The 16,511-nt window shown below is 42.2% G+C and overlaps 1 protein-coding gene across 29 annotated transcripts in view; it reads right to left on the bottom strand.

Moving 5' to 3' along the window:
• The window catches only part of MAPK8IP3 (mitogen-activated protein kinase 8 interacting protein 3), a 78,252-nt gene that overhangs the window by 16,376 nt on the left and 45,365 nt on the right, over positions 1–16,511 (bottom strand). For 7 of the 29 annotated variants that reach the window (XM_076351460.1, XM_076351471.1, XM_076351481.1 and 4 more), the window contains 9 exons: positions 12,522–12,533; positions 11,097–11,114; positions 8,664–8,721; positions 7,502–7,654; positions 5,840–5,921; positions 3,895–4,046; positions 3,215–3,271; positions 2,576–2,746; positions 803–929 (listed from right to left, as the gene is read on the bottom strand). In XM_076351460.1, coding sequence (XP_076207575.1) covers positions 803–929; positions 2,576–2,746; positions 3,215–3,271; positions 3,895–4,046; positions 5,840–5,921; positions 7,502–7,654; positions 8,664–8,721; positions 11,097–11,114; positions 12,522–12,533 — 830 coding nt within the window. The remainder of the gene's footprint in view (positions 1–802; positions 930–2,575; positions 2,747–3,214; positions 3,272–3,894; positions 4,047–5,839; positions 5,922–7,501; positions 7,655–8,663; positions 8,722–11,096; positions 11,115–12,521; positions 12,534–16,511) is intronic. The other 22 variants (XM_076351465.1, XM_076351482.1, XM_076351472.1 and 19 more) reach the window with 12 other exon arrangements.

Genomic DNA, 16,511 nt, shown 5'->3' with positions numbered 1-16,511 from the left:
GCTATGGTAAGAGAGATATAACCAATATGGCAGAACCGAACTTAGCCTCAGAGGTGGGTGCTGCTGAGTCTTCATCTCACATCTTGTACGAAAGAGAGTCCCTACAGGGCCGGGAGCAGCCTACCCAAGAGACTGCCTCTCTCACCATGATACGGTGCCCCAGTTATGGTCAACAGAGGCTATACACTGCACTGCTGACGGAGAAAGGGTTGTTAACAGATGCTCCCTGCAAAGAAGTCAGAACACTGGCGTTCCCTTCCACCATGGCCTGAAACTCATCCACTTTCAAGCCACACTGCAAGACTCCTTCCTTCCAGGTGGTCTTTGACCAGTTAAATGAGTCATAGGCCAACAAATGAGGCTGATGACATTTGATTTTGTGTTATTGCTGGGCAGAAATGGGAGCAAACTGCACTGCATTTGGTTTTTATACTAAACAATTGGTAAAGTTCTCAGAGTATAAATGAAATATCTAATGTTCAAGCCCAATTATAATAACAAAGGAAATAAAAACAAGTACTGGGCTCTGGACAAAGAAGATTAATTTACTTTTGGTTTAGGGTAGGTTCTTTCAGCACCATCATGCAGAGTAATGCCCCCTCCATTGACTTTGGTGGAGATACAGAAAAGATTAATTTAATCTGTGCCTACAATTATCATACAAATAAAACATGCATGATTGATACCTCTAAATGAAGTATTTAAGGACTAAGGCTAGGGTTACCAGTGGGAGAGTTAGGTCTTCACTGGTTTCACTGTGGGGGACGATGTCCCCTCAGCCTGTCCGGGGAGTGGTCCCTACCTGCTTGTACTTGGCAGGGAGGCTCCAGCCGCAGGCCTGCAATCGCCCATCATCATTCCGCACATGCTCCCGGACCTGGCGGTACTGCTCCCGCTTCTGCTCGCGACGTGCTGAGGATGTACAGTCACTGAGGAGAGAAGCAACAGCGTTACTTCCCAATCTATGGTTAAAAACAGAAACTGAAAGTAAAAAGGGAGTGTCGCCATAGCAGGGGGAGGAAACACAAAGCAAACCAAATTCATCTTTGTAAACAGATGCAGGAAATCGGAGAGAGGAGAAACCCTGTTAAGAAGCAGACATAGGCATCCCCAATCTCTAACTCCCTGTTACCTGAGCGATGTGGCAGGCCAAATCATTGTCATCTCCACTTCAATGCTCCAAGAGCCCTTCAGGAACAGGGAATCAACCTTCCATAAGACCTATGAATCTATGAGATTACACCAATTTTTGCTTAGCTGTTACAATTTACTGATCTAATGTCTCCATCAGGAAGGCATTTTGAGTTCTTCCTTTCTTCATTATAGCCAACTATTTATTTTTCTGTCCATTTTAAAGCTTTCTCTGCTGATAAGGAAAATATGCACTAACTGCTGTTGAAACTGCTGGTTTCAACAGAACAACTCCAGCTTTGCACTGGCAAAGGTTAAAAGAAAAATTGATCTGTGAGCTCTTAAGTTATGTTTTAATATAAACAAAGGCTGTTTGAATATCAGTTCCAGCTCTCAATAGGTTTTTAAAGTATCATTCCAAGGTACAAACAACATCAGCAAAAAAATCCAATCCAAACCAAAAACCCCTACACATACACACATAATGACATATATACTTAAACCAAAAACAACTCCCTGCTAAAACAAAGCACTTCCCTGCACATGCTTCCTCCCCTGGGGAGAGAATGAGAGAACAAACAGCTTCTGACAGTGGTTAGTCACATCGTTTAATGCACTGCTGAAAAGCACTCAGACACCATACAATGACTATGATATTGTAATCAGATAAAAAGAACAGAATGAAGGCAGTGGGTATCTATAGAACACAAATTTACCCTTCTAAAGACAATCTCTCTTCTCCTCATCTAGCGCCTTTCCAACAAATCCATCTTATTGCCGAAGTTATAATACTTTACCATCATATTCTCCAAAGTCCTTCCACAAAAACATCACATATGAAACGGTACAACCTCGTAATGGTAGAACACATGCATTTTGAAGTCAAGTAAAGCACAGAAGGGTTTTCTCCCTTCATGTCAGAGACATAAAGGATAGAGAGAAGACTGCAGCAGCAACACTTAGAGGCTCTTTTTTAGCATGGTTAAGGTTAAAACCAAATATTGTAACCTAAATGTGCTGTTGAGAGAACTTTTGTCTTCACCTAAACTCCTTGTCAACAGGGTCGGGCAAGACACTCCATCCCGCTGTCCTAATGCTGCCATCACACTCTACCACGAAAGCCCTACTTCATTCCCTTGCGCAGTCTGCAAACATGAGTGCAGAACTAGGGTTGAGGCCAACTCAAGCCTACAGTGGTCCCTGCTGAGATGAACCATCATGGCCTAGAAAGCCATGGCAGCAATATGTTTGGGAGGGCAAAGTTTGCTGAGCCCATCCACATGGTAACTGATGAGTGAGAGATCAGGGAGATAAACCACAAGAGACAGAAACGTATTGACACCACACAGACTTTTTTTAAAGCAGAAAACAGCTTATTTTAAGAAAAGCTGCTATTTAGGAGAGCTGCAGGGGGACCTAGCTTGGCACACAGCACGCAACTCACTCTTCAGGGAAGAACTCCAGGGTGCGGCTGCCGGAGGAGATCTGGCACATGGTGTGACTGCGACGCTGGCTGAACCCTGCTGTTGTTGGAGACTTGTAGTGGATGTTCACAGATGGGTAGGTCCTCTTTGCTGGTGGGGGACTTGAGGAAGAGCTGAACAGACGGCTAAAGCTAGGGACAGAAAAAGGCCAACAAATATGAGAAAAGGTGCCTGGGGAGACAACACACCATGGATTCACAACAGGGGAGGCAAGAGGTATGCAATCAGAGGCTGTAAGCCCTTCATAAAAACTGCCCTACTTCAAACATAGAGCTAAGTCTTCAGTTTGATTGACATAAGGTGTCAGAAACAGATACCTTCTGAAAACAGCCCTTTATTAAAACTGATTGTGAGTGTATGTATGTTTCCATTCCAGGGTACTCGTGATCTTTTTCAGCTTGTAAAACAAAACCAATGTAGATGTTCAGATCTGACTTTAATTTCACTAAGGACAAAGGAAGCCCTTGAAGGCAAAAGGGTTCAGCTAACACTTTTAGTTGATGTTTCATTAATGTCAGAGTCTATTAAGTTGCTGTCTAAAGTAGAAATGGCAACGCTTCCCCTTTTCTTAATCTTACACAAACCACCAAAGAACTTACAACTGCCAAATGGTGGATTTCTTCTTCTCCTGGACGGATGGGTGCTCACGGGAAGCTCTAAGGACAAACACAGCAGAAGCAAGTTAATTTCAGCATCTCTTACCCAAGTTTCTGCCAACCAGCAGGCCATTTCCATCAAGGAAGCCATGTCAAAATTCAGAATTCATTCTAACATGTTTCAAAGCACAACAGAGGAAGTGACATGCACTGGTCTTTAATGTAAGCACACTCAACCACTTTATGTTTCAATGTTGACATGAAGTGCAAATAAGTGGGTTCAATTCGAAGTTTTATCAACTCCCTGCAACATTATCATTGCCACAGTACTAGTCTGGTAACTACAAACCCCAGCATCATATTCATTTCAAGCCATAGCCTTTAGAATTCATTAATTAGAAGAAACCCTCTTCCCTACAGCTTCTCCTAGCTTCATTAGCACACAAGAAACAAGCAAGACAAACAGCTGTCCAGTGTCTCCAAATAACGATGGCAATTTAAGATTTGCAGCCCAGGATCAGGAATAAGAGAGAAAGAATTAGGTATTAGGAGAGAAGCATCTACAGTTTGGAAAACTTTCAGCACTTCTCAACCCATATCTTGGTAGGGGTTCCATTGACCACAAGGTCAAACATGGCCAGGTTCTGTCCTAAATAGGAATGTTCACTAACATTCAGTCTCACCTGATCATCTCTGTCCACCTGACAGCCTCCTGGAGCTCCATCAACCTCTCTTTGTATTGATTGCGCTCCATCAGAACCCGGGCCATTTCCACACGGGTGAAGCGGCGGCGTTGAGCTATGGGAATGTTGTCCTGCAGGGGGGAGGAGCACTGCTTCAGCCAACAAAAGATGGAAGGGGATTGATGTTAGTACAGGGCAAGTCAGGAGACAGAAAGACATATTTGTTAGTTCTCCTCCTGTCCTGTTTGATTACCCCCTGATTTCCCCATATGAGGTGCTAATTCTAGACAAGTGATCTCCAAACTATGGCCCACGGACCTCTGGAGTGTTCTGCAAACCCATGAAATTAGAATTAGAACCACCACCAAATTGAAAACCCCACCCAGGGACTATTGCCAGCAAGGTGCTTTGATAGTCTGCAAGGAATTATGAGAGTTGACAGTGGTCCATTGGTCCAGAAAGTTTGGAAACCAAAGTTTTAGTTCATTAGCAAATCCAGTCACAAACAGCAGCGAGCACCACATAATGCCATCTGTCCCCTCGAGAGAACTAGGAAGGAGGCATTCTGTTAGTACACACTGATAAAGGTGTAGGGCACAAGAAACTAAAGAAAGGCCTTTTCCTCTTTGGTGATACAACTTGGCCTTCCAATGAGGGCACATGCGGCTTTGCAGGCGATAGGAATGAGATTCTGTTTGCCTCTTTTGAGGAGTGGAAAATGAGAACAACATGGCTTAAGGTGGGGACAATATCTGCCCAAAAAGAAATCGTAAGGATTTTGGGAACCCATTACTAGGAAGTGGCACTGGGTTGTGTCTAGACTGTGGCAGTTCCCAAGCTCAGCCTGGCTGGTGAGTACTGCTGAGAGCTGGAATAGCACAAATTAACCAAGTCCCTCTCCAGCCTCCCTGGACTTGGAATAAACCTCTATGACCAGTCAAAACAAGAAGTGTATAAATGAAAAGGAATTTTACAAACTCTTGGTTTTTTAATTTAAAAAAACAGACCTCCTGTCAGTTCAGCTTAAAAGAAATCCAGTCCTCTTCAGCATTTCACAAGCACAACTTGAAAATTTTCCTATCTACCTAAATTCTCAACAGACCAAGTTCACCCCAGTTAAGTCAAGAGAATTAGCTAGAATTGAACCTGCTCCAATACCTTTTACAAAGTAAGAACACAGTAATATTGAAAAGGAGCGTATCTAATTCCCTGTCCTAGCAGAGTGACATTTACAAGGAGAATCTCTGTTACCATTTTGGTTTGCCTTTTTTTTTTGGCTACAGTTGGTCTTTGTTGAAAAGCCTCTACCTCAGCCAAAACAGTTTGAAGAGCTGTCACAGAAGAACAGTCCATAAAGCCTTCTCTGCCTGTATCCTGTAACATGCAGTACTGGCTTATGCAAAAGAAATAATGAGAAAAACAATGCCGCAAGATTTAGATTACAGAACTAATAAAAGAAGGCAGTTCCTGCTGCAAAGCTGTCTGTAAACCTGGATTTCACTGCACAATGTCCTCACGGCTTACAGCTTCATTGCCAACGTGGAGACAAGCTCTTCTGGAAAAGCCTGACTATCACAAGACCCCGAGAGAAACCACACTGCACACTAGACTGTAATTCAAAATTAGGGAGAACCAGATAAAATGGGAAGGTGCTGAGCAGGGCACTGCTCTAGCACCATTCTGCAGAAACCACATCGTGCACGGTATTGTCACTGTGTCAGCTGCTCATCTTTGCCAAACTATCGTTTGAAAGTCATATCAAGAGGTAATCTCACGGCATCTGTCTATTAGCAATGCTCATCAGCAATAACCCGCAGTTCACCAGCTTTGCCCTCATCGTTAACGAAGGCAGATCAATCAGCATCTCAGGACTCATATATAGAAGTAATATAGAGTAAGTATATAAACCCCCTTTCCCCACAGGCATTTTAGTAATGTAATATACCAATTCTGTACAGAGATAGCTGCTTACATCCTCCACCTCCTCTTTGGGTTCTCGTCGGGCAACAATCGCTTCAGATTTCACTCTAGGAAACAGGAAGAAAGGCATCAAACCAGCGAGTGATACCATGGCTGGCCCTGAAGTGTTTTGGGGAGGTGAACCATCTATGGGAAGGTCTGTCTGCATGCATCACAAGGAAACATTTTCAAACTGCGAGCTAAGTGTACAAACTATTAGATGCTTCTCTGATATTTTTCTCTCTCTCTTGCAGCATGTTACTCTGAACAGCTTCACCGACATCACACCATTTCTTTGGAACATTTGATGTAAGCACCAAAATACTGACCACTGGAACAGTCCAGACAATTTCTATTTCAGAGCCATAATCTATGTTCAAATGTTTGATGAGATCTTAACCATGGGAAAACTGAGCCATTATCAGCAGTCAAAATGCTGGCTTAAGTTCTTCTTCTGGGCTGCTTCTGTTTTCAATGCAGTGAAAAAAGCATCTAATGTGACAGAGAGTTTGCCGTAATGGTAAAGAAGAGAACACCAAATCCGTGTTAATAAAATATTTCAAGTATTTATCTGAGCGCTTTTAATTTCTTTAAACTCCATACCGAGGTGCAGTCGTGCAGTCCCATTTGAATTACAAGCACTTTTATTAACAGCAAAGACACTGCGGAAAAAAAATGCTGTCTCCATCTTCTAAAAAGGCACACTTGCCAGTTACAAGTCCATATCCCTACTGCATAATATATTAAATATATTATGTATATTATGAGAGACTCAAAAAGGAATTTTTAAAAATCAGACCTATTTCCACTGCTTGTCAGACTACTTTCATTTCAGACATTTTGAACAACGAAGAGACCAGTCTGTGTTATTCTTGGTGATTCTGTGCTCAGATTAGAGAGGCAACCTTCCAGATTCCAGCTGCAAAATAAACACTGTCCTCTGAATTGAGATACCACAGTGCAATGTACAGCTAGTCAAAATGTAATTATGTTGCTTTGAGCCCATGGGGCATCTTTAGTTTTATGGATGTGAAATCATCACAGGCTTTGCTAGGCATTTAGGCTTCAGTTTCTCTAGTCTGAGTGGAAAATAAGTGGGATCTCTCAAAATGCTACCTCCATAGGACTTTAAAATCTCTTCTGCCTCCTCTTCTCATTCTTAACATGAACAATCAAACAATTAACAATACTGGCATCTAAATATTGTTTTGTGGGAATCTGTATTAGCTCTTTCATTAAATGAATGGGCATTCATTCCTCCCAGAGCTGTCTTAGTTGCTGCAAGGATCAAGCTCTTGACAGTTTCCTTCAAAACTATTGGTTTTGAAATTCTTTTCTTAAATTGCAAATTGAAACTCTGAACGCTTCACTCTAGGGAGCCTGGATTTGCAGTTGCTGCTGCAGAATCCTAATCCTGGGGAGAAAAATTCTGCAGGTTTTCTAAGGTTCAATAACCCATTTCAATCCAATAAAAACAACATAACACTAAAAGTATCTCAGCCACCTACCATCAGCCTTGAAGTGCTCTGTAAGGTACCTTTGAATTCCAGTGCTAACTTCCATGAGAGAAACGAGTAAAACTAACAGAGCAAGTGGGTTTATCACTTATGTCCTTCCAGCTCCCTGGGGCAGGGTGTGAATCACTCACCTTTTCAGCTCCTCCTCCAGCTCCTTGACTCTGGTTTCCATTTTGGCTTTGGCCTGCTTTGTTGCTTCAAGCTCTCCCTTCAGCACTTCTTGTTCTCCAGACAGCTGGTCCACCTTGGCAATCAAATCATTCTTCACAACGTTCAAAGCATTTCTTAAAGGTGTGAAAGGGACAATAAGCAAAAATGCCCAAAACCAGGAGCTGTCCATAAGAGAGATCTGAAACTAAAGTCACAGGCACTACAAGGAGAGTTGAAATGAGTGTATTTAAACAATTCAGTCCAGCTATAACTCATGGAAAAGTAGATTTTGGCAAGAAGGAGCTGCAGAAGAACACAGAAATCACCATAATTGGTCAGGATGAGATTTGTCCAGTCCTGTATCCTGACTGACAGACCAACATCTCCTTAAGAAGATGGCAGAATACTGCAGAAAGCAGGTGTAGGGTAACCTATCACCTGCATAAGGTTCAAATCTATTTTTAACAGAATTAAGATCTGAAACACGTCTTTCAGAACTGCTGTTATCTGTAATTGTGGATAATTGTGGATGATGGTGATATAAATAAGCATTTCCAATCAGCTCCAAAATATCTTAAAATCTTTAAAATCAGCAGCTTCCTATCATAGTAAGTTCTCCAACTCTCCTCTGGGAGTACTTTGCCTTCCTCTTCCTGGCTGTTTAGCTTTACTATCTGGTTTGCCAGCCTTTCTTAAAAAATAAGTCCATTACATTGTCTGCTTCTACTTTATCAACTACTGAATCTTTGAAAACTCTTCTCAATAGTAAGAAAATTTTCTTTCCAAATAGCAAACCTTGTAAATAAAAACTTATAAACAGCAATATCCTCACAGAGGCTCAGACCCACATCTAGATTGCCACTGAAGTTAATTAAAAGCTTGCCATTGATTTCAGTTGAGATCAGACCCTACCAGCACAGGCCCAGAGACTTCACCCAAGTGCCTGCAGAAAGGAAACAGTTAGGAAAGCCGCTCAGAAGAGCAATTCCTCTTCTACAATTGAAGGAACAACAAGTATTCAAGAGAACCTGTTAGATAAACGAGCAAGCCCCTGTGAAGCAGGAGTTCTGGCCAAGACCTACTTCAAGATGACATCTCATTTATAACTAGGCAGGCAGTTCAGAGTACGCAACAGTTCCTTACTTGGTCTCCAGTAGCTGCGAGTTCTCCAACAGCAGATTCCCCACTTCTTTGCCCATTCCTGAAAAGAAAGGCCAGGCAGTTTTCACCCGCTCTCCTAGAAATATGAAGCTTGTGTGGCACTGCCTGACTCATGCTTGAGGAAGAGAAATCACTTTTGTTAGGCTTCCCTAGGCTTCTGTGTCCTGCTGTGGAGAGTGGAGTGTTTCTTGCTGAAAGACCATGCAGCCCAAGCAAAGACACCCATGTGTCCTTCTGTAAAGAGCCCAAATGCAGACCTAGCTTCTTACCCCAACTTTCACAGACTCCCTTGAGAGGGGCAGAGAGGAGAGCGCTTCACTAACAGCAGTTAGGGGAAGTCAAGTCAGTAACTCCTGGTTCACCCATGAGCTATTGCAACCATTTTTTATCATCACTCATACAGAAAGAAAGTAGAATTTCATGGGTTTTTCACAGAGGACAGCAGAACACTGTCCAAATTGCTGGCCAGATCTGCACATCAGTGATTTTCTTTCTTTCTTAGTATAAGCCAAATTTTGTGTTTTTCAGTACAGATTTGGGATCATGGTTGTGCCCAGTTTCATGAACATGAAAGGCTTTCTATTATCAGCCTTCCACCAGAGCAATTTTAACAAGACTTTAGATTGTCCATTGCTCTATCTACCTTTAACAGTTTTCTCACAGATGTTTAAAATCTGAAGTCTCAGTACTTAAGACCCACACTCAAGAAAACATCTACATCAGAGACACTGCACTTGCACTTGGGCATCAACGTACAATGACTGCAATATGCAGATTGGGTTGCAAGCACTTTGAAAAATCTGGGCCTAAGAGTGAAGGTCGAATTCAGTATGTCATGAAACCAAACGGAAAGGAATTTAGGGACCAAAAGCACATCTGGATTGTTTCCTGCTGCCAGGGACTTGCTGGCTCCCAGGGTCAGCTTCTATCTTACAGTGGGGAATAGAGGCCACCTGAGAGCTAAAGGCAAAGAGACCTCTCCCTGGCGGGGGACAATGCTGAGGGTTGGAGCTCATTTCTCACCACAGGTCCCAGAGCATGAAGAAGTCTCACAACCATCAGTGTTTGTGCTGAAGTGCTCCTTGTCCTGCCCTCTGAACTACCTCTTCCTTTACAGCAAAGACATCAACAGTTTTCATGATCCGTTATTTGCTGATTAATGAATATTTGCAATAAAATAAAACCAACACAAACTTGAAGTAAATGGAAGTTAGAGAAACATGGTAGCATACAAGAAGTGAGAACACATCACAACACTCCAACATACAGATCCTCTTCCCACAGTTAAATGGGATGAACTTATGATGGCAAAAGCAAATTCCCAGCAAGAATGAGTAAGAAGCAGCATTTTCAAATAACTTTTGAAAAATTAGTAGACAGATAATTAATCACTTTGATGTTTCAGGCAATGTGTTCTTTGGATGCTGTGTCAAAGAATATTGCAAACAGCAAAAAAGTGAGAGAGACTAACTGCAGTGTAAATTGAAGCGTATTTTGGTTTTGTAAGGTGAATGACCTATAGCCCCTTCTTTTGTGGCATGCTGTATGTTGATTGGAAGACCAAGAAGTCATCTGTTTATGAAATGATTTTCTTGTTCCTTTTTAGTGATTCTACAAATGATCAAATAAGTATTTAGCCAGTAAGACATTAAAATGGCCCAAGGACGTTACAGGTGCTGAGGGACATCAAGGGAAAGAGTTCATTCCCAGTTTTTTTGGACTAAATCTTTTTCCTTCCCATTCTTGAGTCATCTGTTCCTCTTTGTGGCTGTTTTTGGGAGAGAAAGGAACTCTGGTGAAGAAGGTGAGCTATCATGCCAGAACTAAAAGCCATACAGCATCCCAACTATCAGTATCCTCACCACAGCTTCTACCTTATTTGCGTGTGACACAGTCACATCCCAATGCTTTAACCAGCGAGAGGTCTGAAGGGTTAGTCTTGCAATAAAGAAATGGATGAAGCCATCCCAGAGCCATAGAATTGACACTATGAGAAAACCTTATGCAGGCTGTAATGGGAAAGCCCTGCTCATGGGGAAAAAAAACCCACTGTGGAGTGACTATAAGGAGATCTCTTCACCCCTTTGTGGCGTGAAGCAAAGGGAAGAGAGGTCTGGACAGAGCCATGTCTAACAGAGCCCATCCTACACTGTCTACCTCCCATAACCAGGCAAATAGTGTGAAGCATCAAAGTGGATAATCAACTACAAGAAACAGAGGAGAATCCCCAAACCACCGCTACTGACCAGCTGCGTCCTGCTTCTTAGAGAGGTGATACCACCATCACAAAAAAACAAACCAAGGGAATGCAAGACATATGGAGGGATGTTGAGTGAATGGAAGAAATTTAGGAAAAAATGCACATTAAAAAAAGAAGAAAGAAAAAAAAAAAAAGAAAAAAGGCCTTCGCCTTACCAAAGAAATCATCCCGTACTATGAGAGCCATCCCATACGAGAAAGGGAACAGAAAGAGATGGGGACAAAGGGGAAGAAAGGAAGAGAAAAAAAGCAGCCATTAAGTACCAGTCTGTAAATAGCAAACAGAGCAGCTCATCAGCATGTGTACATCTGTGTGTGGTGCCAGTATATGTGATGCTCAGTAGTAACTAACCTAGGCCTTGTTCTGCTGCAGCTTGGCCTAACAGGGATTTACACCTGAGATGTCAGGACAAGCTCGAGATGAGCTCATCTGTTTCTTCCATCTTCTTAATTTCCCCTGGACTGCACGTCTTTGGGTTTCCCATCCCCACAACAAAGGTAGTTCAACAGACATTATGAATAGGATGAGGGAAGGACAGGGGCAGGAGGAAAAACAAAAGGGGGGGTTGGATATCAAAGCTCTCATCTGGCCTTTTTGCACAGGCCCAAATCCACCTCTGCACTGCGACAAACTCCAACTCAACTTCAGTGGGAGGTTTTCTGAGAAAGGACCACGAAAAAGTGGTTTACAGTAAAACCAGTTAGAACTAAAAGAAAGGATGATGCCATCCCTTTCTTTTGTAACCTCACAGAGCCAACACCAAGAGGTGCCGGGCAAAGGAACGTGACAGAGCTCATCGCCGCACAGCATGACGCTATCACGCTGCATAAGTCACCTGCCTTTACTACAGGGAAAACTTCATCCGATTTGCACTGAAATCAAGAGAGATCCCCTTGACTTCATCTGAAATTGCATCAGGGCCCAAGTGCATTTCATGGAAAGGTGCAAACCTTCTGACGACAGAGCGTGGCCCTAAGGCAGTGAGTCTCCTTCACCAAAACAAAAGACAGAGCTATCACTTAAACTCCTGCCAGAAAGGCAAAGCTTCAACGAAAGACAGAGGCTTTGCCACTCTAATCCATCAAGAAAGTTTCTTTAATGTTACTACAACTATTCCCGAAGAGGGCCAGTACGCATCAGCTAACCCACAGTGGCCATCATGCACACGGAGGGATTCCTCACAGCGTGGTTCGCTGAGAGAAGAGCAGGAACCTAACTCAGTCCTGTGCCCACCCGAGCTCTGCTCCAAGCACAGCACCCGTCTTGACAGAAAAAAAAAGCACTTTGAGCCCCAAGACCTTGAGTGACAGGCCAGTGTAACACAGTGGAGCAAACCTGCAGAAAGCCACACAAGAAAAGCTTATTGAAACGCAGCAGGCATCTGAGCACAGAGCAGGGATGTCCTGCTGCCCAGGGACCCACCGGTGCAAGGCAACCAAGCGAGGCGAAGGTGGGAGAAGTCCGCAAAGCCAACCGTGTTTGGACAAGAGCAGGGGAGTATCACACGTGTATACCACGTCATTCGACCTCAACAAGGAAAAAAGAAACAAGAAAGGAAACTGAGCAGAGGAGATACACACCTGAGAACTCCCCTATGGGCCATGTCCAGCGAAGCACAGAGAGACAAGGGAAAAAAGGAAGTGAAAAAAGGATCAATCAGTGACTGAAACCAACAAAATAAAAATTTTGTTCAAAAAAAATTAACAATGATTCAGCCATTTCAATGTCAAAAGGCATGAAATAGTAAGGACAGGACCTGCCATGACTGTAGATGGCATGACTCTACATACAGGACATAAAAAAAAAAAATCAAGGGAAGGTAACCCGTGGTACAACTGCAACCACATGCCTCAGCCCACTTTTCCAGACATGAATCTCAGGCAATCGCATCTTCCTGGACTGGATAAACCTTTATTTTCTCTTTATTTAGTTGTGTACCACTAAATGCAGAACAGCTAGTTCCCACTACCTTCACATTTCCCCTCCCCTTGTGATTTTAGCAACTAGATCTTCTGATAATAAATGTGCTCTTCAATGATACTTCAGCTTGCAAAAGACAATTAGTTGCATTTAAAAAAAACTTTTTTTTTTTTTTTTTTACAGTGCAGTGATGGGACTCTGTTTGATAATCCCATTTCAACTTCTGTACAAAAAGCTATATATAAACTTACCGCTAATATGGCCGAATTTCTGTCTTCACCACAAAACCCGTTATTTGATGGGAGGTTTTAATCTCCAAAGCAAACACTGTTGGGCATCTAAAACTGAAAGGAAGGACCTGCCCATAGCACACAACCAAACTGCTGGTGCTCCTTTGCATCCAGAAACTCTTGGGATAGTGAAGAGCAGGAAGGGGGAGATAGGAGAAGGGGTAGCCTACCCAGGATCGGGAGGTAAGAACCTGCGATTAACAAGTGAATACGCAGGAAAACAGCCAATTAGTGTTCCCAAGGCTGCAGCGAGAAAGAAGGGAATTTGGTCTACAATTACCACTAGTAAATAATTGTTCTCATTCCACATTTTTCTCCAGAATACTTCCTATACAAACTCATGTATGAAAAGCAGTATTAGAGGCAGGGGGAGAAACCCACATATTTTATTCGTTATTTTATATTCAAAAATTGCAATGAAGAGTGCCAGTTTTGCACCAACCAATGTTGGTTGCTTTGCAGATACCCAGAAGGAATGAGTAAGATTTTCCATTCAGGAAACAGACTTGCCTGACAGCTACTGCTCAAGGGTAATTTCTGTAAGATCCTTCTATTTTAAAGTCCTCTTTAATGAGATTTCTCTTTCTTTAAGAAACTGAGTCCAAAAGGAGAGAATATTCTTTGAAGATTGATTGCCAAGTTTTGAGAGAGACTAGAGGAAATATTCAAATTTCACTTAGGTGGGGTAAACTTCATTAATTCTTTTGATTTACAGAAACAAGTGAGCTCCAAATATGACCCAGAAAGAGAGAGAACTCGTTTGGCTTGTGGGTCTTGTTTCTTACATCACGTCCATAAAACACAGTTTCCTCTGTGGCTCTTCAGACTCAAAGGTATAGCAGGAAGAGAGAACAATTTATCTGACAAAAAAGGCAAAATTTTGAATAATGTTGACAGATTTGTCAGATCTATCCTTTTGCTTCCACCTTTGCCAGACTTTGTTAGTGCTTTCTATTGCGCAAAGCCAAAAAAAAAAAAAGTACTGATCTCATTTCTTGGTCAGAGACATGACCTCTAAGATCTCTCTCTGCCTTCCTCCCTTTGTACAATCCTGGCAACACGTGTGTTCATTTTAAAGACCACTTATGTGGACAGAGTCAGTAGCCAGAACTCAAAAAAAGGATTAATTAGATTAACATTTCTCACAGGAAACTCACAGAACTACCTGATTTCACCACAGCCCATCTCCCAGGTTTGAAAAGGAACCAGGAGAAGCCTTCCTATTCTGCTAGCCTGCCGTGCAATCACCTGCAAGAGTTTTGCTGCTCTGCTCAAACCGGAAAATTGTCCCAGCCCAGAAACCTATCTTTCATAAGCCACGCTTACATGGGCACTGTTCAGCAAAGTCTCCGTACATTTTTGTTACAAGTGGTAACTGCCAAACAACAGATGTCTCACAACCCAAAATCAATCACTGGTCTTTGGGCAGCCTTATTACTGGAAGAGGTGAAGCACCTTTGACTTGTAACTGAAATTGTGGTGATCAACCTTGCAAGGTTTGGGCCCTTTGAAAACAACAGTTTACATTTCTCACTGATCACTGGGTCCGACTACAGGGTAATCCAAAGGGGAAGTGGATTCCCAGAAGGCAAGCTTCCAGAAGTGGGAAACAGGTTGTCTGAAGCAGTTCATACACCAAGCAAATCATTTTCCTGAATAGTAACTCTTAGAAGCTGACAATCCCTGATGCTCCAGCCATTTTGGGGAGAGAAGGAAGCAGCAGTTGGCACAGTGATTACTGGAAGATAGCCATATAATCAGCCATACACTCTCCTAGATAAGGAAGCACCTGAGGACCAAGATAAAAATAGATGGGCAATGGCAAGATCGTCAGTGTTTTTAATGCTTTGATTCTGCTGGGAAGAGAGTTCCCAATAACGTACAGGGGCTGACTAACCAAAATTCATTCCACAGCAGGTAGATGAAGCTTTAACCGTCACATGTAGTTCCTACTGTCATCTTCACTTTAAGCAGGAGTGCCAGCCCTTCTGCAATGACTGCTAACATCCAGGTGATTCTCAGACCCGGAACTCTTGCTTTTCCTTCTAAATTCTTAATTTTGTAAGTATCTGCACATTGGCTCCAATTGCAGGCAGAGAAAGCCTATGCTTTCATCTTGACTCTTCTGTAGATTTTTTTTCTTCTGGCAGTCTTGAGTTGGAGGTGAAACAATAGACGTTTTAACACTTCTGGCAATGGTCATCAATCCATGCACGAGAGCTCTCTTGCATGTTGCAGGGCTAGCACCATGCTTCTAAAAAAAAAAAAAAAAAAAACACCAAACCTACCCATATCAAAAAGGTATTGCGAGTGTTCTGATGATAGTCTGGAACATGTTCTTACATTCCAGTCACATTATTGCCTGTAATAGTAACAATTTCCAGATTTTTGTCTTTGGTAAAGCAAGAAGTATTGCATTAACCTCCTTTCCAGTCTTCAGACCACGTCTTCATGGTTAAGTCTTCGGTGAATAGCGTAAAATCCATCCTCTCTGCAGAAACATACCCTTTTAGAGGGTCCTGATACAAGACTCATATTCAAAGGTGATAAAAGTATCTTCCTAATTTAATTTCTGCAAAGGTGAGCTGCTGTAAATCTGTGACATGATTCAGCTCATCCTGTTCTGGACATACATACAGAACAAAACTTACAAGATTATCCATAAGCAGCTCTTTTATCAGTAATCACCAGAAAGGAAAGGTACACTTTCAGATCAGATCTCTTGCTACTAAATGCATAAAAGGAATATTGTTGGAGTCCTCACGTCTCTAAGGCTCCTTAAACCAAGCAGTAAAATAGAAAGTGAGCTACACAGTTATAAACTCAGCTGCTGAGTCAGCTGCTTGTATTGTGTGAGTATTACAAGTATTACAAGACCACTATAATTGTCCTGATTCAGGAAAACAGTCAGCAGGACTTAAGAACATGCTTAAATTCTGTCATGAATTAAGGTCTAGATACTCAAGAGTCCAACACCAAAAAGTATGGCAAGGGCTCAGACTGCTACCTGACGCAAAGCTGCTTCTCTGACTGCTTCAAAGTCCTAGTCAGGAATATGGAATATAACCACACTTCAGGTATTACAAGCTCCTTCAAAATCAGCCTAAAAAGTGAATTACTACATCTCTTAGACTGACTATAAAAGGGTAAAAACTGCAATACAGACCATAATATTTCCTTATCATTTAAACTTCAAAAACTTAACAAAAGGAGTTACTTTCTTGCAAATTTCAAACAAACTCTTTATTCCAAGTGAAATTGCTAGTGTGTAAAATTACTCCGGGAGGGGCAGAAATTTGGGGGAGGAAGCAGAAGGAGCAAATTTTGTCTTCAAACTGTTTGTGTGGGAGAATCCTATAG

Source organism: Aptenodytes patagonicus, chromosome 13 (assembly GCF_965638725.1).
Source record: "Aptenodytes patagonicus chromosome 13, bAptPat1.pri.cur, whole genome shotgun sequence".
NCBI classification, from domain to species: domain Eukaryota; kingdom Metazoa; phylum Chordata; class Aves; order Sphenisciformes; family Spheniscidae; genus Aptenodytes; species Aptenodytes patagonicus.
The sequence above is the reverse complement of the archived record's forward strand: the minus strand, read 5'-3'. Positions and strand labels throughout refer to the sequence as shown.